Below are 25,062 nucleotides of genomic sequence, written 5' to 3' on the forward strand. Positions count from 1 at the left end.
TATTCACTGCTATTTTTATAAACTGTATTTGTGTCTAATTTATAATTCATAGCGAACATTCTACTGTGGCTACTGTCAACATCGATTTGTGTTTTGTGAGGTGGACTATATTCTTTGGCGAACGTATCAACGTCGCTGGAGCAAGTGGTACGGTGGTCAGGGCCATCTTTGGTTCTTCTCGCCGGGCGGACCGACCTCAGTCAGTGATCAATTGAGATACTTATCAAATTAATCCAGCGATAGCTGTTCGCAATAACGTCGTTTTGTTTCACCGAGACAACAAATTGTTTAAAGACTCCGCATTTATATTTTGCTGCATCAACGCCGTTTTGGAGATTTTTTTGCGGAGGAAATTTGACTGAAGACGGGAGATCCACTGTAATACAACATGGATGAGGAATATGATGTTATCGTATTGGGCACTGGACTCACAGTAAGTATGGCATTGAAGTCATTGATGATGTGCTTGCTTAGCAACCGATCTCTGACAGAGATGAAGATTATGCAGATGGATGCTCGAATGCTTATCGTGCTCTCATAAATCAGACAGTACAAACAGATGCGTTAGATGAACCCGAGGGCCTATTGCTGACGCATCCTCTGGACCAGTCCTGTATGTGTGTGTAGTGAGCCAGCGTTTCTCGCACTTTCTGCCGTGTACTAAAGCAGTTCATCCCAAATGCATTTTTTGTGATGTGCCTACATTTTTAAAGCTATTGAGGGTGCATCGTTGTACTGACATGAAAGCGGTTATTAAAAAATAATGACTGATTCCCTGTTCAGTGTCTAAGGAGTGGCATCAGGTATCCCATTTGCTCATGCGTCGTAATGGGGAAAGTCTCTCAGCTGTTTATTGCAGATATTTATGCTCTTTGTACAATACACTAAGGATGTATTGTGTTTAACTGAACTGATGTTAGTTCATACTTTGCCTGTAATTTAAATTTTGTCCATTTTGGGCTGGGTTTAGTAACAGCTTTATTGCTTCGGGCTTTATTGTTATGTCATTATTGCTAGACGGTCCGTTTTAACAAACCTGGGAATTTGACGTTGGATAAAACCATGCAAAAGAACATATTTACTAAAATAAAGAATAAACAAGCCAAATCGTTTCTTTAAGGCTTTTTCCTTTATGGAGGATAGTGCAGCTGATCCGGGCTGCGGATGGGTGGGGTGTCTCGCATCCCAGTGTTCAACGCGGAAGTCATAGACATGCTAACAGATGAATAAAGAAATACATCAAAACACAATTGAATATTTCAATCAAATAATGTTTTATTTGTACAGGAATGCATACTTTCTGGGATCATGTCCGTGAACGGGAAGAAAGTTTTGCATATGGACAGAAATCCTTATTATGGAGGTGAAAGTTCCTCCATCACACCGTTGGAGGAGGTAACTATCACTCCCACTACGTTGTCATCATGTTTACATAGCACACATTTATTAATAAATGTTTTATACAAATTTACCATTTTCATATGTCCTATACAGGAAGTGTTTTTATTTAACATTTTATGGGTTTTTTCTTACAGCTCTATAAGAGATTTGGGATTTCAGACAGCCCACCAGAGTCAATGGGACGGGGAAGAGACTGGAATGTTGACCTTATTCCAAAATTCCTAATGGCTAATGGTAAAAATTAAAAAATATAATAATAATAAAATATATATTTTTGTCGTTATTACAAATATTTTACACATAAATAAATGTGTTTTTTAATGGTTAAAATCATGTACACTCACATAAGATGAAGTGGGTTGCCTGATAGAGTACACTTCTAACCTTATATCCGTTACCCACCTATTGTTGCACACTTATGCTAACAGAACGAAACTATTATGGCCGACTGCATATCTATAACAAAAAATGTGCATCCGTATGAATCCAAGATGATGTCTGTATCAGCCAGTGCATTTTACCTAAAAATACTGACAGCGTGTTTTCCGGATTTGATTGTTTTGGAAACATGTTTCGGGAAGGGAACACGCAATAAAAAAAATAGTAGTTTTGTATAGCATCCCTCATAATGCTGCACAATCACCATTTTATCATTGTTATTTTTTCCTAAGGCCAATTAGTGAAGATGCTTTTATACACTGAAGTGACGAGATATCTAGACTTCAAAGTGGTTGAGGGAAGCTTTGTGTATAAAGGGGGCAAAATCTACAAAGTGCCCTCAACTGAGACCGAGGCTCTAGCATCAAGTAAGTAAAGCATTTTTTAAGTGTTTAGTATTCGAACCGCATACAAAATGTATAATTAATAAAACGAAAATGCATGGTGTTGTCATCTTGTGTTGTTTAGATCTTATGGGAATGTTTGAGAAAAGACGTTTCCGGAAGTTCCTAGTTTTCGTAGCCAACTTTGACGAGAATGACCCCAAGACGTTCGAGGGTGTTGATCCCAAACAAACAACGATGGGAGAAGTGTACAAGAAGTTTGACCTGGGACAGGATGTCGTAGATTTTACAGGACATGCCCTGGCCCTCTACAGGACAGATGAGTAAGTGTCACTCATGTTATATAACCTGAGAGGGGTGGATTCACTCAACTGTAGCACCAATTTTGCATACAGTCGGAGTGCAGAGACCTGCTTTTTACTTATGAACCACCCACAATCCAATACATAGGTTCTGGCATAGTACGACACCTTTATATTTCATTGTACGTATTTCTTGGTAAATTACTAATTTTACAGGTAATGGTATAAACCATTTATTCTTTTTTATTGGTCATACATTTAATTTACCATTACATTGGTATATTCACATGTTCTTTTATTCTTTCCAGTTACCTTGAGCAGCCGTGTCTGGAGACCATCAATCGGATCAAACTCTACAGTGAATCTCTGGCTCGCTACGGGAAGAGCCCTTACCTCTACCCGCTGTACGGATTGGGAGAGCTGCCCCAGGGATTTGCTAGGTCAGTCATTTAATGTCAATATTTGTTTTTGTACCACAAAATCATTCTGAAGGAATCATGTATTAAGTGTAATTGTGAGGCTTTCTCCTTTGTAAATTTTCAGGTTAAGTGCAATTTATGGTGGAACCTACATGTTGAACAAACCAGTGGATGAGATTGTTATTGAGGATGGCCATGTGGTGGGAGTGAAATCTGAGGGAGAGGTAAACTCTTCAGACAAGCATTTATACATAATAATTTTGGCAGAATTTATGTTTAAAATTGGTTTGGTTTTTAAATCTCGACAATGCATTGTGACAGTGTTACCTTTGGGTTTATAAATAAAATCTACTGAATTTTATAATAGATTGCACGCTGCAAACAGCTCATCTGTGACCCCAGCTACATCCCGGACCGCGTTCACAAAGTAGGCCAGGTGATTCGGGTCATCTGCGTCCTCAACCATCCCATAAAAAACACTAATGATGCTAACTCCTGCCAGATCATCATCCCTCAGAACCAGGTGAACCGCAAATCAGGTTAGTAACGAACACATTTTACTTTATTTTTTAAATATAATCAATAAAACAGCCGAATACATTTAGAAAAGTTGGACTGGGAGTAACTTCAGGAGTGACAAACTTTCTATATGTATTTGACCTACGTGAATGCATGCATTAGCATAGTGTCATTTTTCCTGGGTAGTTGCTGATAAAGCATGGCGCTGGCAACTCCAAGTTCATGAGTTTGATTCCTAGGAGCACACAGCAAATGCAAAGCAAGCTGTAAAGGTGTCTACCAAATTTATTTAGATGCATGTGCATTTTCACCACTAGAGGGTGCTACTTCCATTTCATGCAGTTGAGTTGAGCTGCATGGTGCAAGTTGCTATGATTTTATAGTAAATGTGTATTTGTTTGTTGTTTGCACTTAGATATCTACGTGTGCATGATCTCCTACGCTCATAACGTGGCGGCTCAGGGGAAATACATTGCCATTGCAAGCACTACTGTGGAAACCTCGGATCCTGAAGCTGAAATTGAACCTGCTCTGGAACTTCTTGAGCCTATTGACCAAAAGTCAGTTTTCCTAAACGTTTTCTTTGCCTTTTCATGCGAAGTGAAGAATATTGTTATGTCTGCTATACTGAGGATTTCTGTTGGACCAGATTTTAAAATTATATTAGGCACCCTTATGATGTTCGTTTAGAGAATGTAGTAAAGTAGTGGTAAAATATAAGATAATATAGGCTGGTTTAACATTTTTTTGTCAAAACATTATGCATATTTCTATTTAAAACTTTACTATTGTTGTGAAACGTCCAAAATAATGACAATAATCTGCACATGTGTCCAAATCTTCAAAAGTTTGATGAGTATTGGAGGTTTGGCATTTAAAGGAAGAACCCACTTTTTTGAAAATATACTTATTTTCCAGCTCCCCTAGAGTTAAACATTTGATTTTTACTGTTTTGGAATTTATTCAGCCGATCTCCGGGTCTGGCGGACCACTTTTAGCATAGCTTAGCATAATCCATTGAATCTGATTAGACCATTAGCAATGCGCTAAAAAATAACCAAAGTTTTTTTTAAATAACCAAAGTGTTTCGTAATAATCAAGGACTTTGCTGCTGTAACATGGCAGCAGCAGGCATAGTGATATTACGCACTACCTGAAAATATGCCCCTTGGTTACTTTCAATAGTAGGGGACTATTTTCAGGCACTGCGTAATATCACTACGCCTGCTGCTGCCATGTTACAGCAGCAAAGTCCTTGATTATTACGCCAGAATGAGAGTATAGTTCCTAGCCATATCGGCCTAGAAAATCACAAATTTTAATTTTCTGTTGGTCTTAGTACACAATGTAACTACAGAAGAGTCAAGTTTTAAATAGGAAAAATATTTAAACTCTTTGGTTATTTTTTTTGCTTGATGCTAATGGTCTAATCAGATTCAATGGATTATGCTAAGCTATGCTAAAAGTGGTACCGCCAGACCCGGAGATCAGCTAGATGCAATCAAAAAAAATCAAATGTTTAACTATATGGGAGCTGGATTATATTTAAAAAAAAATTGAGTGTCCCTTTAAGTAATGTTATACTCTTTTTAAAGGAGTAATGTTTTTCATTATTTTGTCAGGTTTGTGGCCATAAGTGATTTGTATGAACCTACAGATGATGGTACAGAGAGTCAGGTGAGCTTCACGTACAGCAATTATTTTCAAGCATCAGTCGGTCATGTTAAAAAGCTTTCAATACAATTCGTTGATGTTGCTTTCACAGATATTCGCATCACGGTCTTACGATGCCACCACCCACTTCGAGACAACCTGTAACAACATCAAAGACATCTACAAGCGCATGACAGGAAGTGACTTCGACTTCGAAAACATGAAACGTAAACAAAACGACGTCTTCGGGGAAGACGAACAGTAAAGAATGATCCCAAGGAGCTGAAGGGGAGATAGGTCTCGCTGAATTTGATTTACATGGGCTGGGTTTGGAGAAAATGATAGAAATTATAACAATGTTGTAAATCTCTTTCAACTCTCCTTGTCTTTCCCAAAATGCTCTTTGTCGCCGCCCCGCCCCTGTGTTTCTGTTCAGATTCACACAGTTCAGCACACAGACACAATGCTCTATAGCGCACATTCCATAACTCACCTATCTGTACTACAAAGTGGGCTCATATCGCCATGCTATTTTAGATTCGTACGAACGCAGTATGCATCGTTTTGCGCAAACATCCTGTTGAAGTGAAACACGTGTCTTTTTGTTCGGAATTCTGTCCTTGACTGAAGCCCACACATGTGAAAAACTGTGAATATTGATGGAAAGAAAAAAATGATTTCGCTTCAGCTTTAGTAAAACATACTTGAGCTTATTAAGATGTTTGGTAGGGATAAAGCTCAGACTGTTCAGCATTTCTAGTCACACACAGCAGCTTTCCTGTACTTCGGAAAGTGACACAAATATTAAGTCGTTAAACACTAATAATTAAAGCAACAATTTGACACTTGGAAAAAGACGTTTTATGATCTTAATAATATTTAAACAGACAAATTGACGTTTAACAAGATTCATTTTACACAATGTTCTGTATGGAATTGACAGTCCCGTATGTGTGCATCATTTCAGTAGATCTAACTACCACTCACTGCTCTTTATAGTTATTTATTTCTCTATTTTATTGGTGGATATTTTTTGGCCTTTCAACTAAATTGAATGAGGTGTATAATATGCAGTATAGAAGTGAATTGTAAGCCATTAACTTGTAACTAACATTATGGTCTTTGTGATAACTTGAAAACCACACACTTCCTTTTGAGCTTGTGCTACATTCTTCTTTCTTCTGTAAACAAGTTCCTAGTTTGTTTTGAACGATGAACGAAAATGATTGCAAAAATTGCCTGAAAAGTTTAAGAGCGTGGAAGTGATGAAGGCAAAAGTTTCTGAAAATGTGAATTTAGTAAGTATCTGGTCCTGTGGTATTCTGGCTTTTGTACGCTTTGCTGGTCCTGGACTTCTTAACCCATGAGAACACAGACTTAACACATAACTTTATTATTATTTGTTATTAACACTACACTTGTGAACTTTAGTAACTTTTTGTGCCATGCAACATAAACCCGCATCCTTATCAGTGATCTACACAATATCTGCATTTACACATGGCTGTTAAAACCACGACACAAACTTTTGAAGTATTGACCTCAGATTAGTCATTTTCACTATCACTGATAACTACTGTATACAATGTCTTAATCATGCTTAATTCTGTTTTCTATTGCCATGAATAGTTAGAGGACAGCGGTGTAATGGACCTGATCATGTTGCTGTACTGCTTTTAATGTAAAATATACAAGCATTGCTTGTGTCATGCATTGTTTTCCATATTTGCCTTTTTTTTTTTTTTAATCCTGTGACTATAGTTTGTCCTTTTAATGTTTAACGGAAAACAAGTAGGAGACCATAACATTCCATTCTTGATTATCATTGGGCCAAAGTCACTTATATGGCCTTATAGATTGAAATACAGATCTTTAACTTTCTTTGTGCAGAAAATTAGCGAATTAACGATAACTGGAATCCGATAGAATGAAGGATTGTTTGGAGTTACAGTATCTTTTGCACCTCTCCAGCATATTATCTCATAATATTATGTTTGGATTAACTGTTTACTGTTCTTTTGTACTGTATTTATTTTGGTTTTGTCTTTCATTTTCATTGTTAAAATGATAACTAAACATTTCAAGAAAAAAAACAAAAACTGACACAAACTCGACGACTTTCAGTTGTGAATTTCATCTCGTGTTTGAGCAGTCTTGTGCAACAAAAATAAATATGAATAAAATGAAACGCAAACCTTCCTTGGTTTAAAATGATTATTGGAAAAAATAGGGGGGGGGGGTGGAATATTAATTACTAATGTACAATATTTTATAATCAATACATATCTTTATTTAAAAAAATCTGTTATATTATTTTAAATATATTAAATGTGATTTAAAATAGAAGTATATACAGTACTGTGCAAAAGTCTTAGGCCACCACTGCCAGATTTGTTGTTTTAGAAGTTTAATATCCATCCATATTTATTTTTCAATATATTTTATTTAAATACAAACAGAAAATACAGGAAACATGTAAAAAAAAAAATCAGGACTATGTCTTCTTAGACATCGTCTGTGTTTAGTGTGACCTCTCTTGGCACTAAATACATCTTGAGCGTTTTTGAGCAGAATGAAGTTAAAAAATTCTTTAATATTAGAAATTTAATTTTATTTAGGTTTAAGAGATCCTTTAGTTTCCTGCTATTCCGCAAGTGAAAGTGGAGTTTACCCTAAAAAATTCACACATCAGTTTACATTTTTATACAGTTTTTAATACTACATACACATTTCCTGTATTTTCTGGATGTATTCTTTTAAAGAGACTGAGAAATAATTATATATGATCACTATAACATTGCAAAAACAACAAATCTAATTCTGACATGGTGGCCTAAGACTTTTGCACAGTCCTGTATATACACATTTATGCAAACTAAACATAAGCAATAGTATTTGGTCATTATTAAATAAATTTTTTGTTGTTTTGATAAAATCATATAATGTCAAATTTACTGCCTTTGCAAACAAAACTTCAATTCTGAATAATCATGACATATGAGGAATAATCTATTGGTGGTCCACAACGTAACTCTGATAGGAACGGCCCAGAAGTCTCTCTACATCTACCTTTGGCACGACCCAACATCGAGTTGAGTGTCGTTTTCTGGATGAATCCTTCAGATTCTTGTCCTGTAGGGTGACAGGAAAATGCTCGTCTCCTTTCTTTAACAACCCCATTGCCAGTAAACTGTTCGTATTTGTTTGCCCATGATGGAATCCCGTCTGGTCTGTGACGCGTATCACCTCTATATGGCTATGTAGAAACTGGCCTAGAAGGGGAAATATTGAAGATTATTGCATTTAGGCTGTTACAATACAACTGTATATATTTTATCACATACTGCAATGTTACATTTATACAACATACTGTACAGTAAGTGTTGTATTTGTTAACATTAGTTAATGCATTAGCTAACATGAATTAACAATAAACAATACTTCTACAGCATCATGTTAGTTTATGTTAATTACTTATAAAAAATTGTTTTAAAGTTGTAACTGTTAACTAGTAATTAGTTAACGCACATTAAACAAGCACGAACTGTATTGGCATTAACTTACGTTTACAAAGAAAAATAAATTCTAAATAAGAATATTGTTCATTGTTCGTTTTGGTTAGCTAATGCATTTACTAATGTAAACACATAATTGGGTGGTTTTCCGGTCAGGGATTAGCTTAAGCCAGGACTAGGCCTTAGTTAAATTATGAAATATGACTAGTTTTAACAAACATGTCTTACTAAAAAGATTACCTTTGTGCATTTTGAGGCAAAACAAAGGGCACTGATGTATTTTAAAGGTGCAGTGTGTAGATTTTAGAAGGATTTCTTGACAGAAATGCAACATAATATACAAAACGATATTATCAGGGGTGTATAAAGACCTTTCATTATGAACCATTATGTGTTTATTACCTTAGAATGAGACGTTTTTAACTACATACACTTAGGGTCCCCTTACATGGAAGTCGCCATTTTGTGCTGCCATGTTCCTACAAAAGCCCTTAACAGACAAACATTTTTTACTAAGTTGTCTCCGATGATGACATGTTTGTTCGGTGGCGGCTACCGTAGCATCCATATGTGTTTCAAAAGCGAGAGGTGAGCAGTGGACTGAGCCGTTGGTTGCAATTTGCAACCTCACCACTAGATGCTGCTAAAATTTACACACTGCACCTTTAAGATATGTTGTTTTTTTGACAGCTCTTACATATATTTTAGTCTAGGACTAGTCTAATCCCTGTCCGGGAAACCGCCCTTTAAGCTTATTGTTTAAACTTAGGTATTATCACAATATCTAAAACATATTAAATACATTGAAAGTATATTACTTAACTTTTAAGTGCATATGAGTAGCTATAAAGAATGCTGATAAACATGTTTATCTAACAATCACAGAGGGAAAATACAAAAAACTAAACTTAAATTGTAAGTTAAAATTAAACCCAGTAAACCTCACTGAATGACTGAACAAACAAAAAAAAAATGTTGCCTACCCAGAAGCCCATGGCTAAGGTGAGAAAGCCCTTTGCCATCAGCAATATAGAAGCCCAGGTGTTCCTTCTGAAAGTATTTGGGGTGGTTGTAGCGATGAAAGAGAACAAGAAACTGCACATCTGTCCCGAGATCAATCCAACAGCTATGGTGCACATCAACCTTGATTCTCAAGCCCTGTCGTTCTAAAGATCCTTCCTGATTGGTAGGCAGCATCTCAAGTCCCTCCCCTTTTATCTCTACAACCACTGCATCTAATGTTAATGTAACAATAAAGCCAACATTGGCAGCAGTGATGACAATCCTGTCGAAGAACGTACGAGTTCGGTTCTCCATCTCCTCCTTAGAGGGAGCCAGCATCAGATGCCCATCCACAGTAATGCCTAGAGCACAAAATGATATAAAGAAACAGTAAAGTACACTAGTTATGTTAAAGGCGGGGTGCATGATTTAAAAAAAAAAAACTCTTTGGAAGACATCATTGCCTGGGTTGCATATGTGTGGGGCAGGTCTATCAAAAGAAGGTCCAGAATCTATTGTGTTAGGGGCATGTTTGTTTAGGTGATTTCAAATATCAACATTGGCTGATCATGCACCCCGCCTTTAAAACAACATGATCTAAATAATAGCATTTCTTCAAGATAAAGCCACGTACATGGCAAAACTAAATACCTTTATCTGGGTCCTCCAGAAGGCGTAGTACATCATCAGCCCTTCCATCAATAGTAAAACATAAGTTCTGGTGGATTTTTGGAAGCTGAACAACAAAGTGTGGGTCTCCATCCACTTCAAGAGGTGCATAAAATGAAAGCATGTTAATAAATCATTTCTATGAGATGTTGTCCGGTTGCACACCACACTCGTAAGCAGAGGTGTAGAGCAGTTGTGCAAACAGTCAGAAACGCGTCAAAATCTTGGTTTGCGTACTTTTTACAGTGTTTGCCTTGCTTGAAATTTGCATAAAGTCAGAACCACCTAACTTTTTTGACGCTCTCGGCCGCTTTCAGGCCTGCTCCGCTGTCTGTCCCACAATGCACCACGTGATCGTAAAGCTTAACTTCTATATGAATTACCTGAAAATCCTCACTCCGCTTGCTACATGCCAGTTGGCACACACAGTTAACATGTGTGCAGAAAAAATATGCGCTGCTTACGTTTTATGGTGTGCAACCGGTGTACCATTTCATATAGTGTTTCAAAATCATGACCTGCTTTCAACAAGCAAAGTTAAGAGGTTGGTAAAGAAAGAAAGAACGATAAAAAGAAAGAAGGGTATTTCATTGTGGTACTAGCATCATACCTGATGAGGAAAATCCTCTAACTGAACTTAAACTTGGTGAGTTGTCCAGGTCTGTTGAAATGATGAACACACATTATTTATTGATGTGCTACTTCTGCTATACATAATGCAAAAGTCGACAAGCTGCACTACATTAGAGAAGGTTTTCCCACATATGGTATATGCTTACCAGCTTCTTCTGCATCTGAATCTGTAAAGAAAATGAACCAAGAATGTCTTACATAATAATAATACAGTAATTGAAAGTGATGAAGCACAGATTTAAAGTGTTTTCAACTTACACGAATCATAATGGATGTTGTAGTCATAGTCGTAGTCATGTGCTGCATTGAAATCTGCAAAATATCATAATGAGTCAGCTTTGACCATGTAGACTTGAATGCAAAACCTGACTCAAAGCAGATCAAAAGCATTTCTTACCTTTAACAAGATCAATATCTGTGTAAGAGAGAAAAATGAAATGCCATATACTCAAACCCAGCACAAATACTGAAGTAAAGTATTAAGTCTTACCTTTCTGTTGAACATGGATGGTAGAGGAGACATCTAAAAGACACACAAAAGATGTTACATTCATATGTATGAATTTGGCAGATGCTTCAATCCAAAATAACTTCCTTTCAAAGTTTTATATACATTAATTCATGTTTTAACTTTAAATCAATCGTATATCTCAACAATATATCAGCTGTAGGAACCCAGGAACATTTAGTGGCAAAGTAAATGAGACACTAGCTGCATTTCCATTACAAAACTTTAGCATTATTTTCTAAATGTATTGCGAAATGACGGCGTTTCCATTGACCGATAATATGCGACTGAAACATAGTTTCATGAAAAGTCATTGCAAATATCACATCAACTGATGTTGGTATACTAATATCACATCCACCGCACTAGGCATTATTTTTAACCGAAGGAGATGTAAAAGTATTATCCAAACATTATGCCAAGGAAAGCCCCTTATACTTCAAAGCGCCAATGTATAGATGTATCTTGGAGGTAAAAGTAGGGGAGAGCGGGGCACAACCTAACGCTTTTTGGTTTTGGCTCAAAAAAAATATTTGAGTTTGATTATTATATTTTTACACAAGCAACACACACATCTCTGCTACAAATTAACATTTGAAGTTTGTTTCTAGTACTTACCATTCTTGGACAATTACACCAAACGTGACAGAAATGCAAACGTTACAACTTACCCCATAGGTGGGGCTAATTATAATATGAAGGGGGGTTAGTTGTAACACTTGCTAAAAATTAAGTTGGCAGGCAAATATTTCAATACTATTTTGTTTTTATACTTGAAGTGGATATTGTTATATGTCTGTCTATAATAGACAGGTATCCACACTGTATTTATTAATCCAGCCCTTTTCTAACAATAGTTCAATTATAAATGGATACAAATGTCAAAATATGTGAGAAAAAGCAGCACAATTATGACAAAAAATGTTTTTATCTGTGACCCAGTCTGTAATCATCATACTACAGTTTCAAAAATCAAATTCTGAGATAATAAGCATCAAAGTCTGATTTTAGCCATTCATTTCATTATGATTTCAATCTTTGACGTGACCTTATTCAATCAATATTAAAGATATGAACAAAAATAGATATGACACACATTTTTTGATAAGACGGGCACATTTATTTTGTTGGCAGCCAGCAATCATTCGTGTGTAGCCTATTTAAAACAACGGCAAGAATTACGCTAATGTTAGCGGTTTTCATATCGTAAGTGCTGAGGGGTTAGTTGTAACACAGCGTTACAATTAACCCCGCTGGGACAAAATAATTTCAAGCCCACCAACAAATTTGCAGACATATTTTAAAACAATGCCATGTTTTATTCAACAAGACACTGATTAATATGCATTGGATTTGGTATCTTACACACCCAACTTAAAATATATGATGAAAAAGTTTACTTGCATGCCACCAAAACACTCGTTCATCAAAATTCTCTGGAAAAACATTATATATTTACAATAATTTGTGGGAGATCGTCTTTTGGCAGCGTGAAAAAAATACAGGGAAAACAAAACGCTCAGTATGTGTTATAACTAACCCAGCATAAGTTTTTGCCCCGCGCACCCCTATTATCCGAACATTAATGCCAAGGAAAGCACCTTATACTTAGAAGCGACAACCTATAGATGTTTCTTGGAGGTAATAGTTCATTATTTTAAATCAGAAGAGATTGTAGGGTTATCCAAACATTAATGGCAGCCTCTTATACTTGGGCTTAGACACGTATTGAGGATATTTCTGGGAGGTTTTAGTACATACTGCATCACCTTACTTACATCAGGTGACCTAAAATTGCAAAAAAAAACATTGCAGTTTTGCAGAACACACCTCTTCCGAATTGCCTGAAAAACCACCTTATGCGAATGTAAAACGTTTTTTGTGATATATGTGAGTTTTTGCATTCACAAATTTCAACATTGCAAATTTGTGCAATTTTAAGTTTAATGGAAACGCAATTAATGATCAAATAAAATTGCAACCCGATGTTTGTCAGTTCACCAGAAAAACTTACCCAGAACACGAGATGCTTCCCATAACCTCGGTGCATCTGTCATTCCTGGCATGGGAATAAAAGTTGGAGCCAGCAGCGTGGCTACCTCCAGCTCAACATCTGAATTTGCATCTGTGGTAGATGCACTCGGGGGCTGTAGGCCGTCCTGAATTGTTGTGAGTCCGGAGATACTAGAGTTCTTGATGTCATTTAATAGTGAGTCTTTTACCACAGAAGGTGCAGTTTTGACTAAGGTGGCTAGCGTTGTGGTTTTGACCGGCTGAGAGGAAGAAGTGGTTTTGGCTGTACTGGCTGGAGTCTTGGAGCTTTTCAGCTTTGGCTCTGATGTCTTGGCCAGGGCTGAGGTTGTTGCGGTTTTAATGGTGCTAGGAGGAGATGAGGACGGTTTGCTTGCAGGTGTGGTAGTGGTGGTTTTAGGGTGTACTGTAGTGGTCTTCCTCAATGACGGATGGGAAAGTGAGGTGTTGGGTGGTCGACCAGTGGTATGCAGCCCTGAGGGTTGCGGATGTTGTCGCCCAGATTTGGAGGCTGTGGGTTTGTTTTGGTAGCTTGGTTTTGTAGCCAAAGAAGAGTTTTTGGTCTCCGTTGCAGAATGTGATACCTGATTTGTCACGTTCGCAGAACCCACTACGGTTCCATCTGCTGTCTTGCCGGTAGTAGTCGTCACAGAGGAACTAGTCGGTTTTGGTTCATCAATATCAGGCTTTATTACAACCAAAGAAGTGAGAGGTGTTACAAAATTGTACTGCAGAGAGAGATTGGTGGCTTTATCCACAAGAATACGCTGTATGACCAAATCAGTGGTGTTCATTTTGGCTAACAGCAATTCCTTTATGGTGAAATAAGCCCATAGACGTTGCACAAAGCTGGGAATACCATCCAGCGCCTCTGCACAGCCAAGAGACTGTCCCGTGGCATTTACAACAGCTTGGCCTACTATTAGCCCTTTTTCCTCGTCCCTCGCTGTCAGTGTAACCACGAGATCTTGTACACCTGGCTTAAGTCGTCCGGTGACCACCAGTTCAGAGCCCTGGAAGTATATGGGGAAAAGGGTACGAGTGATGTCATAGGCTTGATCATCCAGATAGGACAGTTGGATATCTGACAGGAGAGGGCTGGCCACTTCATCGTAGAAACCTTTCAGCTGGACAGCTGCGTCATCATCCTCATATACCTAAAAAATAATATTAATCTTCAATCAAAAGTGACTTACAGTCCATTTAAGCCCTTTTCACACAGACATTCCGGAAAATACACAGAAAATGCACCCTGTATTTTTCAGGGATAGCAATGATAAGCCGGCATCTGCAAGGTCCCAGAAAGACCCGTGACCTGTTTAAAGCCCTGCCCTCTCTTCTACGCAGCATCTTAAGTTTGCATATTATTTATTATTTCACTCTCCGGAAACAACTCGCATGCATTTTTGTTTATGATAAGACTATAAAGGCGCGCGTGAACGCACAGTTCTAATGCTGGTGAATGATTTCAGCTTCAGAGTGCTTGATTTGACGAGCTCCCTGATTTCTGCTTTGATACAGTTTTCAGACATTTCTCATCGTGATTGTTAATATGCATTTAAAACCCCCGTTTTAAGGAGCTGAACGATATATCTTGTTGGGATGACGCGCGGGCATTTTTGTTTATTATAAGCTTAAATGAGCACGTGACGTGATTTTCTTTTATGCTGCTGAATGATCTCCGCTTCAGCGCAGTAAGTAACAAGCTAATTTACCTGATATCTGCTTCAGTCCAGTTTGCTGACATTTCTCGTCGTGAATGTTGTAAATCCCTAATTTTAAACTAAAGAGTTGAACCAACTTAATGTTGCCATGACACGCGCGTCCTCACTACGGCACGTGCGTCATTGTTTATGCGTCACATTTATTATTTCCTGATAACTGCTTCAATCTAGTTTGCAACATTTCTCGTGGTGAATGTTTATATGCATGTTATCTCTCGTTTTAAGGAGCTGAACCATAACTTTTGTTGTGATGATGCGCGTGTCCTCACTACGACACGCCCATTACGACATTGTTTCGGTTTCTTGTTCACACAGAGGGTTTTCCGAGTATCTGACTAGGTCCTCTTTCTTGCAACGATCTCAGAAGATATATGGGACGTGTTTGCGTTCACACAGAAGCTTGTCTGGCAATTTTACGGGTATTTTCTGGGACCAAAGGTCTGTGTGTATGGGGTATTAGAGTTATACAAGTGTTTTCGTGTTGCAGTACCAGGTAAGCAGAATACACAATTTAAAATACAAGGATAATTCAGCAAAATATCAAAATTACCCCATGACTTACTCACCCTCAAGCAATCCGAGATACATATGTCCATCATTAGATGATCACATATAGAGTTATTTTAGTAAATGTCCTTGCTCTTCCAAGCTTTCTTGGACTCTGACGCCATCTTGTACTCAAACGATTCAACAGTGAATGTTGGTTGCCATGGGTAAGTTGCAAAGTGATTCTCTTGAATCAAGTGAATTCAAGATGGCGTTGTTATACCTAATTATTATAGTTTATAAAGTTTGAAAATATGGATATTTTTCTTACAAAATCTCATTGATTACACGCAAAGGACCTTTATTAAAGGAAAAACAACACAGTTTTTCAATATTTTACTATTAGGGCTGTAACGATTAATCGTGCAAATGCGCGTTTTCTCAATGAATGAATTTGAATGAATTACGGGGAAATCCCGGCACATACAAAAGCCAGGGAGCGCTCTCGTGCAGGAACTCCCTTTGTGCCACTGAAGAAGTAGTATTACGAATGCTATTCCAGGAAATGTCTACAGTAATATTTATATCACTGTTCTTCAAATTGTTTCAGGTATTTTCATGATAATAAAGAATGATTTTGTTTAACGAGTGTTGCTTTTTTAAATAAACGTTATAAACGACTCTGACTCGTTATGATTTTAGATTGATAAGGACTTCCTACTGACCAAATGCCGTAGTACACGCACAAGCTGTGCGTGAAACACATAATCGATTTAAAATTTCACACGATTAATCGTTACAGCCCTATTTACTATGTTCTTACCTCAACTTAGATGAATTAATACATGCCTATCTTTTTCAATGCGTGCACTTAATATTTGTACAGCGCGTCATGAATGTGTTAGCATTTAGACTAGCCCCATCCATTCCTTGAGATCCAAACAGGGATGAATTTAGAAGCCACCAAACACTTCCATGTTTTCCCTATTTAAAGACGCCTGAGTAGTTACACGAGTAAGTATGGTGGCACAAAATAAAATGTGGCGTTTTTTTAAGCAGATAAAAATAAAAACTATATTGTATGACGGAAGAGCACTTAGTTTGCAGCAATTTGACCCCGGGCGCAGTAATATTTACAGACTGTTGTACAGATAAGGTGATATTTCCTGCATTGGCTTTCTAGCCTGTCGCACCTCCGCCGGTGCCATTAGGTCAGCTGCAGGGTCATCAGCTGCGAGAGGGAGAGTAGTAAGGATTGATGATGTTACTGCGCGCCGAGGTCGAAGTGCTGCAAACTAAGTGCTCTTCTGCCATACAATATAGTTTTCATTTTTATCTGCTTAAAAAATAGCCACATTTTATTTTGTAACACCATACTTACTTGTGTAACTACTCATGTAACAGTCTTTAAATCGGGAAAACCTTGAAGTGTTTGGTGGCTTCTAAATTTATCCCTGTTTGGATCCTAAGGAATGAATGGGGCTAGGCTAAATGCTAACACATTCATGACGCGCTGTACAAAGATTAAGTGCACGCATTGGAAAAAGATAAATATGTGTTAATTTGTTTAATTTGATGTAAGAACATAGTAAAATATTGAAAAACTGTGCCGTTTTCCTTTAAACTCTTGAAGCCATGTGGATTACTACTGTGAAGGATGGATGCACTTTTATCTTAAGTCAGAAGATCCCTGTTTTCTACCGTTATAAGCTTGGAAAAGCAAGGACATTTACCAAAATAACTCCAAATGTATTAGTCTGAAAAATGGTCGACATATGTATCTCGGATTGCTTGAGAGTGAGTACATCATAAGGTAATCTTGATATTTGTAGTATCACTTTAACCTAATCAAATACCTTCATACCTAGAAAAGTATTTCCTTGAAAAAAAAAACTAGTCTTATTATTATTGTGTATATTTAGTACTAGCCACCTACCATCCGAGCCACACCACGGTTCTCCAGTGCCAGCCTTCTCAAAAGAGGAAAATCAGCGTCGTCGCCAAAGGCCAGTCCAAACAAAGAAGTTACACCCAAAGCATTCTGTGCATTATGCAGAATGACATCTGGTTCGGTCACCCCAATAGTAGCTTCTCCATCCGTCAGGAAGATGATCATGGGAATGCGGTTAGATGAGTGCACTCGATCAGTGGGTGAAGATGAGGTTGGATTTAGTAGTTGGGCCGCAGACAGCAGAGCTGCGTTGATGTTCGTCCCTGATGTGGATTAAGGAAACAAAAAAATCTCATGACTCCAGTCACCATTAAATATTGTGGATGCTGGTATCCCAACCAGTCTTCTAATCAAATTTAAAACGTCACGTCAACACCAGCTTAACCAGCAACAACAAGCATAAATCAATAAATCAAAACTGGTCTTTATCATTTTATTTTATGAGATAGAGGAGAACCTACAGCCATCTGCTATTATCATCTTTACAAATTCTTTGGCATCTCGCACATTCTGCCGCGTGGCCCGGACAGTGCGGCCTTTCTTCCATGTGTGGACCTTATTTGAGAACGTGATGAGATTGAAGTAATCACCCTCACGCAGGTCACTCAGTATGGTGGTCATAGCTGCCTTAGTCTGAAGTAAAATACAATAAAAATATACACATCATCAAGGACCATTTCAACAAATCTTAAAGGAATATTAAATTTTCTTAAAAGAAAAATCCAGATAATTTACTCACCACCATGTCATCCAAATTGTTGATGTCTTTCTTTGATCAGTCGAGAAGAAATTATGTTTTTTGAGGAAAACATTGCAGGATTTTTCTCATTTTAATGGACTTTAATGGACACCACCACTTAACACTTAACTCAACACTTAACAGTTTTTTTAACGGAGTTTCAAAGGACTCTAAACGATCCCAAACGAGGCATAAGGGTCTTATCTAGCAAAACGATTGTCATTTTTGACAATAAAAATAACAAATATACACTTTTAAAGGGCAACTTCTCGTTTAGATCCGGTCGTCATGCGCTAGCGTGACCCGACGCAATACGTCATCACGTCAAGAGGTCACAGAGGACGAACGCGAAACTCCGCCCCAGTGTTTACAAATGTGGTGAAAGAGGACCGTTCCTACGTTGTTGTATGTCAACTGATACTAATTAATGTCTTTGTGTCAGTTTATTGTTTACAATGGTCAGCAAATGTGCGTTTTATATATGTAACACGTGACCTCCCTACGTCACTACGCATTTACGTTAGGTCGCGCTGGACCAGACCTTAACGAAAAGTGTATATTTGTTATTTTTCTTGTCAAAAATGACAATCGTTTTGCTAGATAAGACCCTTATGCCTCGTTTGGGATTGTTTATAGTCCTTTGAAACTCCTTTGAAAAAAACTGTTAAGTGTTGAATTAAGTGTTAATTGTTGGTGTCTATTAAAGTCCATTAAAATGAGAAAAATCCTGCAATGTTTTCCTCAAAAAACATAATTTCATCTCGACTGAACAAAGAAAGACATCAACATTTTGGATGACATTGTGGTGAGTAAATTATCAGGATTTTTCTTTTAAGAAAATGGAATATTCCTTTAAGACTTGTAGCAGTTATAGTCCTTTTAGCAACTTATCAACTTTAAAAAAAAAAGACTTGGCTAGTTGGTACTACTGAAAATTGACTCTGTATATCTTATTTTACTCATAATTCAAAATAAATGATCTTTGCGGGAGGGCTACAAATTCATTACAAAATACAGATGAACAGCTCAGAGTTATAAGGATTAAAGTCTTAAGGTGGTTGAGATGCTACCTGTTTGATTTTTGTGCCGATCATAGAGCCGCTGATGTCAATGACAAAAATGACATCTTTAGGAACCACTGGAAGTCCTCGCGGTGCAAAGTAATGAACAAAGTAGCCATCATCCATCTGTAAAGAGTAATAGTGACAACATTACAATGCTAGATGGTCTGTCTCATCTGTTACCACCAATCAGGTGAATGAGTGTCTGTGAAGATGAGGGGGAAGACCTGGATGTCACCCATGGGGTCTTTGAGTTCCACATCATACTGAATGACGAAGTCCGCATTGAGACCTTTGGGGGAGATGGTCTTCTGTTGCTGCATGCTGGGAACGTAGCGCACATGCGCACAGTAAGGATTCTGCTTGACCTGAGTAGAAGGGGGAGGTTCTGCATCTGCTAGAAGATCATAAGATATAATGTGTGCACACACTTGCATTTACGATATCAAAGTGTAGAATTTATAGAGGTACATAGTTTCTTTTGTGGCACCTTGAACATTGTTGGTGAGCAGTCGGCTGGTTCTCAGTGGCAGAGCTCTGATAAAGCCGATGCCCGTCCTCTCTGTTATGTTAACATCCAGGGAAAGGTTCTGTACCAGCTGTCCGGGCCTCAGACCCAAACTGAGCTCATAGCGTCCAAGTCGTCGTGACAACAGCTCCTCGTAAGACAGCGAGAAGGACATGCGAGCCCCAGGAGGAACATTGACTGCCACACGAAACTTCTCAATCTCTCGTTCCCTTCAAAATAAGAAATTTTGTATACACTCTTAAATATAAAGGGTTCTTCAAAGTGATGCCATACAGGAACTATTTTTGGTTCCCCAAAGAACCTTTTTTTACTTTTAATAGTCTGTAAAACTCTTTTCCATTACAAAGAAACTTTTGTGCAATAGAAATGTATGCACTTTAAAGTTTATATATGGGACCATACATCCTGATATTTAAGAGACGTTATTTTTAAGAGTGTACATCGTTTGGAAAGAATTTGTAAACCAAGAAACATCCATCAAAAAGGTAAGATGAATCGAGAAGACAAACTTTAATGTCTCAGTGACTGAATGTTTCATTTATATCCTTGGTCTTAAATGTTTCCCCACAGATCTCAGACACAAAAACAAACAGATAAGACGGATGCTGACATAAAGAAAAGTACAGACCTAAAGTATAAAGGGAATGTGGTAAGCATAGCTCAGATTATTTTGTCTTTGAAGAATTAGACAGGAAATGTTTGAGTTAATATTGTAACTGATAACAGACTTTGATGCAAAGGTATAAGCATTGTCGGAGACACGAAGATATCTCTTTTGAACCTATTAACCTTCTAAAACATCATGCATGCTAAAAAGTTAATAAAATGTGGCTTGTTCCAGTTTTTTGTGGAAGTCAGCGGGCTCTAATGCTGCCAAAAGAAACAAAATCAAGTCCTACTGGAGAAGGGATTAAATATATTTTGGGCTTACTTGGTGGCAACAAGTCCTGCTGTTTTCCCCTGCTTCTTAGCTGCGTCATAGATCTTCCTGGCAGCATTTCTCACCTTCACCTCAGACACATACACTTTACCATTTGATGTGCTGGGGAGTCATTGGAAATGAAAAGGACAAAAGCATCATAAACAAAATACACAGTTTTATATATGTGACCTGGCCTGTGAAATCCATGTCTAAAGTCACAATCTAATAATGTAGTATAATTAGATTTTTGCAGAATTGGGCATGCCATCTACCTATATACTTTGGATAATTTAATTTTTTTTTTTATTTTACAGAAAACTTATTATATAGTTTTATACAGTTTTTTTTTAAATACAATTTGTTGATGTCGTTTTGGACCCACCGGTGGTTCTGCAGTGTTTAAAGGGATAGTTTAATGTCATTAATGATTCACCCTCATGTCGTTCCGAACTTGTAAGACCTCTGTTCATCTTCGGAACACAGTTTAAGATGTTTTATATTTAGTCTGAGAGCTTTTTGACCCTCCATCTAAAATCTAGTAACGGTATACTGTCCATGTCCAGACAGGTAATAAAAACATCATCCAAGAGTCCATGTGACATCAGTGGGTCAGTTAGAATGTGTTGAAGCATTGAAAATTATGACTTTATTCAGCATTGTCTTCTCTTCCACCTCTGTTGTGAAGCGCATGCGCGAGACTAAAGTCATGTGACTGCAGTGACGTGGATGACGTGTTATCGTCAGACATGTTTGCAAAGTCCCTTAGACTGTAAACACAGCTGGGGCGCACCAGATAACACGTCATCCGCATCACTGCAGTCAAATGACTTTAGTCTCTAACATGCGCTTCACAACAGAGGTGGAAGAGAAGACAATGCTAAATAAAGTCGTAATTTTCGATTATTTTTGGACCAAAATGTATTTTCGATGCTTCAACACATTCTAACTGACCCACTGATGTCACATGGACTACTTTGATGATGTTTTTATAACTTGAACATGCACAGTATATCGTATGTAGATTTTCAATGAAGGGTCAGCAAGCTCTCGGACTAATTATAAAACATCTTAAATTGTGTTTCTAAAGATGAACGGAGGTCTTACGAGTTTGGAACGACATGAGGGTGAGTCATTAATTACATTATTTTCATTTTTGGTTGAACTATCCCTTTAAGGGGTTAAAGTTTGATTTGAATTATTTGATTTTACATTGATTTCAATCTTACTCAGTCAATATTAAAGATATCAAAGATATATTTTGTAGAGTATGTTCTTTAAATTGGATGAGCGTAAATCACAAAAAATGACTTTTGCAGGGTTTTTACAGGTAGGCTCACATATTTCGGTTCACATAGTCTACTTTAAACATTTTTATATGGCAATGGTTAATGGGAAACAACACACTATATTTGGGTATAAAAGCCTTCCCCGCCGTTTGACACTTGTTTATACACAAACAAGCAGTGACATTGAAAAAGAGCTCAGCAGAAAAGTTAATTTCCTTTAGACAACAGGATTACTGGGAAACTCTTGCGATTCCCTCATCTCTTAGCATTGGAGCGTTTGACCTGTATAAACACTTAAGAGTTCAACCACACTGGGCTATGCATACACTCCTTGTGTCTTTGGATGATGGTCAGGGAAAGAAATGCTAAAATAAGGTCTGCCCCCTTTAAGCAAATATATTTAAATAAAAATCTTGTTTTGACAAGTCTTGAAAAAGACCTTGTTTGTGAAGGAGCGAGTAAATGGACGGTTTAAGTCACAGTGGAAAATAAGGCGCCTGCACATATGTGTGGCAGTGAGATGTCTGGGATAGCTGTGCATGTGACACAGTGAACACACAGAGCTCCCAGTCACAGTCTAATAAAAAATGGAAAAAAAACACGCATTTTTGTAGGAGCTATTTCAAATCTGCGTATGTGTACACACAAGAGTTCACATAGCTTGAAACCAACGGGAATTGGAGTAATCATAAACTTCATACCTTGAATGCACAGCAAATCATTTTTTAATAAAACTTTCCTGCAAATAGCTCGGTTTAAAATGTTGTGTTTCTCTGAGCAAGTGTATATATCCAGAATTCCTGTTGAAGTGTTAAGCCCTGGATAGTCGATGGATATATGTGAGCATTCTACATGCATGTGTGTTTTTGCACCCGTAAATATGTGACTGTGTACCTTGGCGACGTTCCTTGGTAAACTGCTGGGTAAAAGCGAGAGTGAACAGAGCCAGTCCCCCTCATTTTCTCTATTAGGTCTCTGAATTTTCTTGACAAAGCTGGCTATTCATCAGCCCTAAACCTTCTTTACTTTTGACTTGCGTCTGCTTCCCATTTCAGCTCCTGTGTACTTTATTACATTGCTTTGGAGCCTTATATATAGCATTCGGTTTACAGAAATGTTTCTTTTACTATAATGTTTAATTTCTTTACAAGGTCTCTCACACAATTGCATTGGAAATATTTATATTTGACAAATTTATATGTCTTTTTATGTAATTAATCGGTGAGAGTTATTTTTTGTTCATTATTTCTGTATTTAGCATTAAAACTATTTTTCCTATTTGACCATCAACCACTTTCCACCATCAACTTTCCACATAAATGAAGCCACAATTACAACCCTAAAAAGGTCCAGAAATGTGGTGTGACCTTTTACTCACATGGTAAAGTTGGAGATAAATGCAGCTGGAGACAGATCCACCTCAAAGGCCGCTTCTTTAGGGATGTGAAGCTGATTCCACACTGTGCTCTCCACTGTGGTTAAAGCATAGCGAGATACTACAGAACACCGCACATGGTAATCTGTCACCTTTAGCTAGAGACATAACAAACACCAAAATGGCAAAAACACATTCATTTGAAGTCACATAGTACAGATAACAAAGAAGAAACTATTTTCAATTCAATTTATACTTTTTAAGATACTTTAAAACAGAGCTGATCCTGGCCTTCTGGGGGCCCTAAGCAACTTTTTGAGGGGGCCCTGTCATCGCGTTCAAAAAATAAATACATTCACTGTCTCTGCTTAAATGTAGCTATAAACAAAATGTTAACTAAAACACGTATTATCTTATAGCTGTACATTTTCACGCATTTTAGGCCATAAAACATTTTTTGTTTCATACAGTAAACATCTCCTGACTATCTGCTAGCTGCCTGTCCTCTGAACACACTGTAAAAAACACAGTCTCTGTAGACAGCCCAGGCTTCGCAAACTGCGACAAAAACAAAGTGCTCAAACCTACCACCACGAAACATAACAAAGTGTTCCAGCCAATAAACGACAAGAAGGATTTGGGAGTAGGGATTGGGCGCGTTCATGACTCGTTCAGAAAGCACGGAAGGGAGGGGGAGGAGTTAGCAACGCTCCATTTTGTTTGACAACACTTTGAACGTCAAACAAGAAGTGATGTCACACAGATTCACTTAGAGCACCTTTAATCTGTTACATAAGTACTTAGAAAACAAGGTCTACTGCCAAATATATTATTTTTTTAAGAGATGTAGATTATCAGGGAAATTTAAAATTATGAATAAAATAAAACCAAAATAGCTGTCAGATAAACTATAACAAATAACTCAACAGATTTTCCAATTTGTTTAAAAACTAAGGCATGATCAGACTCCACAGATAAACACACAAAAATACATAAATCATTCTATAAATATGCAAACATTTGACCTAATGTGCATTGTTTTAAAATGCTAACAGGAGTCACACAACATCTTGCATGAATAAATGTGTTTATTTTTTCTAACACGTATGAAAAATTTTGATTATTAATGTGTACAAGCATTTCTAACAAAACACACTGGACTAAAACTGAATCTACACTGTCAGAAATAAAGGTACAAAACTCTACCTTTTCTGTCATTGGGGCTGTACCCTTTCAAAAAGTACAGCTTTGCACCTAAGGATTTCATTTTAGTACCTCAGAGGTTCATACTGGGACCAAAGAGAGCTTATTAGTACCTCAAAAATACATATTAGTATCTCAAAGGCTCATATTGGTACTAAATATTTAAATATCTGTACCTAATGGTCCATACAATTACCTTTTTAAAGGGTGCTGCCCCACTGACAGCTAGGGTACATATTTTGACTTTTTTCTAACAATGTAGGTCCTAAAGGTACGGTAATCTAACCGAAATTGTATTCTGTTTTGAATTCATGTAAAGGTACCAACCGGAAACTTAGGGTACAGCCCCAGT

At 37.4% G+C, this 25,062-nt stretch overlaps 2 protein-coding genes across 3 annotated transcripts in view; one reads left to right on the forward strand and one right to left on the reverse strand.

The window, feature by feature from the left end:
* The first annotated feature begins 60 nt into the window (after positions 1-60).
* On the forward strand, positions 61-7,275 carry gdi1 (GDP dissociation inhibitor 1). Its single transcript, XM_065285721.2, has 11 exons — positions 61-433; positions 1,288-1,395; positions 1,536-1,635; positions 2,073-2,207; positions 2,308-2,506; positions 2,794-2,925; positions 3,029-3,128; positions 3,272-3,443; positions 3,839-3,983; positions 5,046-5,100; positions 5,189-7,275. The coding sequence occupies exons 1-11, from the start codon at positions 389-391 to the stop codon at positions 5,339-5,341; spliced, it is 1,344 nt and encodes a 447-aa protein (XP_065141793.1). The 5' UTR covers positions 61-388; the 3' UTR covers positions 5,342-7,275.
* itih6 (inter-alpha-trypsin inhibitor heavy chain family member 6) overlaps positions 6,076-25,062 on the reverse strand; it is a 22,607-nt gene continuing 3,620 nt past the window's right edge. The window contains exons 3-18 of one of the 2 annotated variants that reach the window (XM_065285699.2): positions 23,511-23,665; positions 20,856-20,966; positions 19,886-20,133; positions 19,623-19,789; positions 19,405-19,521; positions 18,057-18,228; positions 17,581-17,858; positions 13,418-14,591; positions 11,386-11,418; positions 11,293-11,310; positions 11,154-11,207; positions 11,042-11,062; positions 10,873-10,923; positions 10,245-10,358; positions 9,575-9,955; positions 6,076-8,348 (exon numbers count right to left, since the gene is read on the reverse strand). In XM_065285699.2, the coding sequence (XP_065141771.1) occupies positions 8,086-8,348; positions 9,575-9,955; positions 10,245-10,358; positions 10,873-10,923; positions 11,042-11,062; positions 11,154-11,207; positions 11,293-11,310; positions 11,386-11,418; positions 13,418-14,591; positions 17,581-17,858; positions 18,057-18,228; positions 19,405-19,521; positions 19,623-19,789; positions 19,886-20,133; positions 20,856-20,966; positions 23,511-23,665 (3,357 nt within the window). In that variant the 3' untranslated portion in view covers positions 6,076-8,085. Of the gene's footprint in view, positions 8,349-9,574; positions 9,956-10,244; positions 10,359-10,872; positions 10,924-11,041; positions 11,063-11,153; positions 11,208-11,292; positions 11,311-11,385; positions 11,419-13,417; positions 14,592-17,580; positions 17,859-18,056; positions 18,229-19,404; positions 19,522-19,622; positions 19,793-19,885; positions 20,134-20,855; positions 20,967-23,510; positions 23,666-25,062 lie in introns of both variants that reach the window. The other variant, XM_065285698.2, reaches the window with a different exon arrangement.

Source organism: Paramisgurnus dabryanus, chromosome 21 (genome assembly GCF_030506205.2).
Source record: "Paramisgurnus dabryanus chromosome 21, PD_genome_1.1, whole genome shotgun sequence".
NCBI lineage: Eukaryota > Metazoa > Chordata > Actinopteri > Cypriniformes > Cobitidae > Paramisgurnus > Paramisgurnus dabryanus.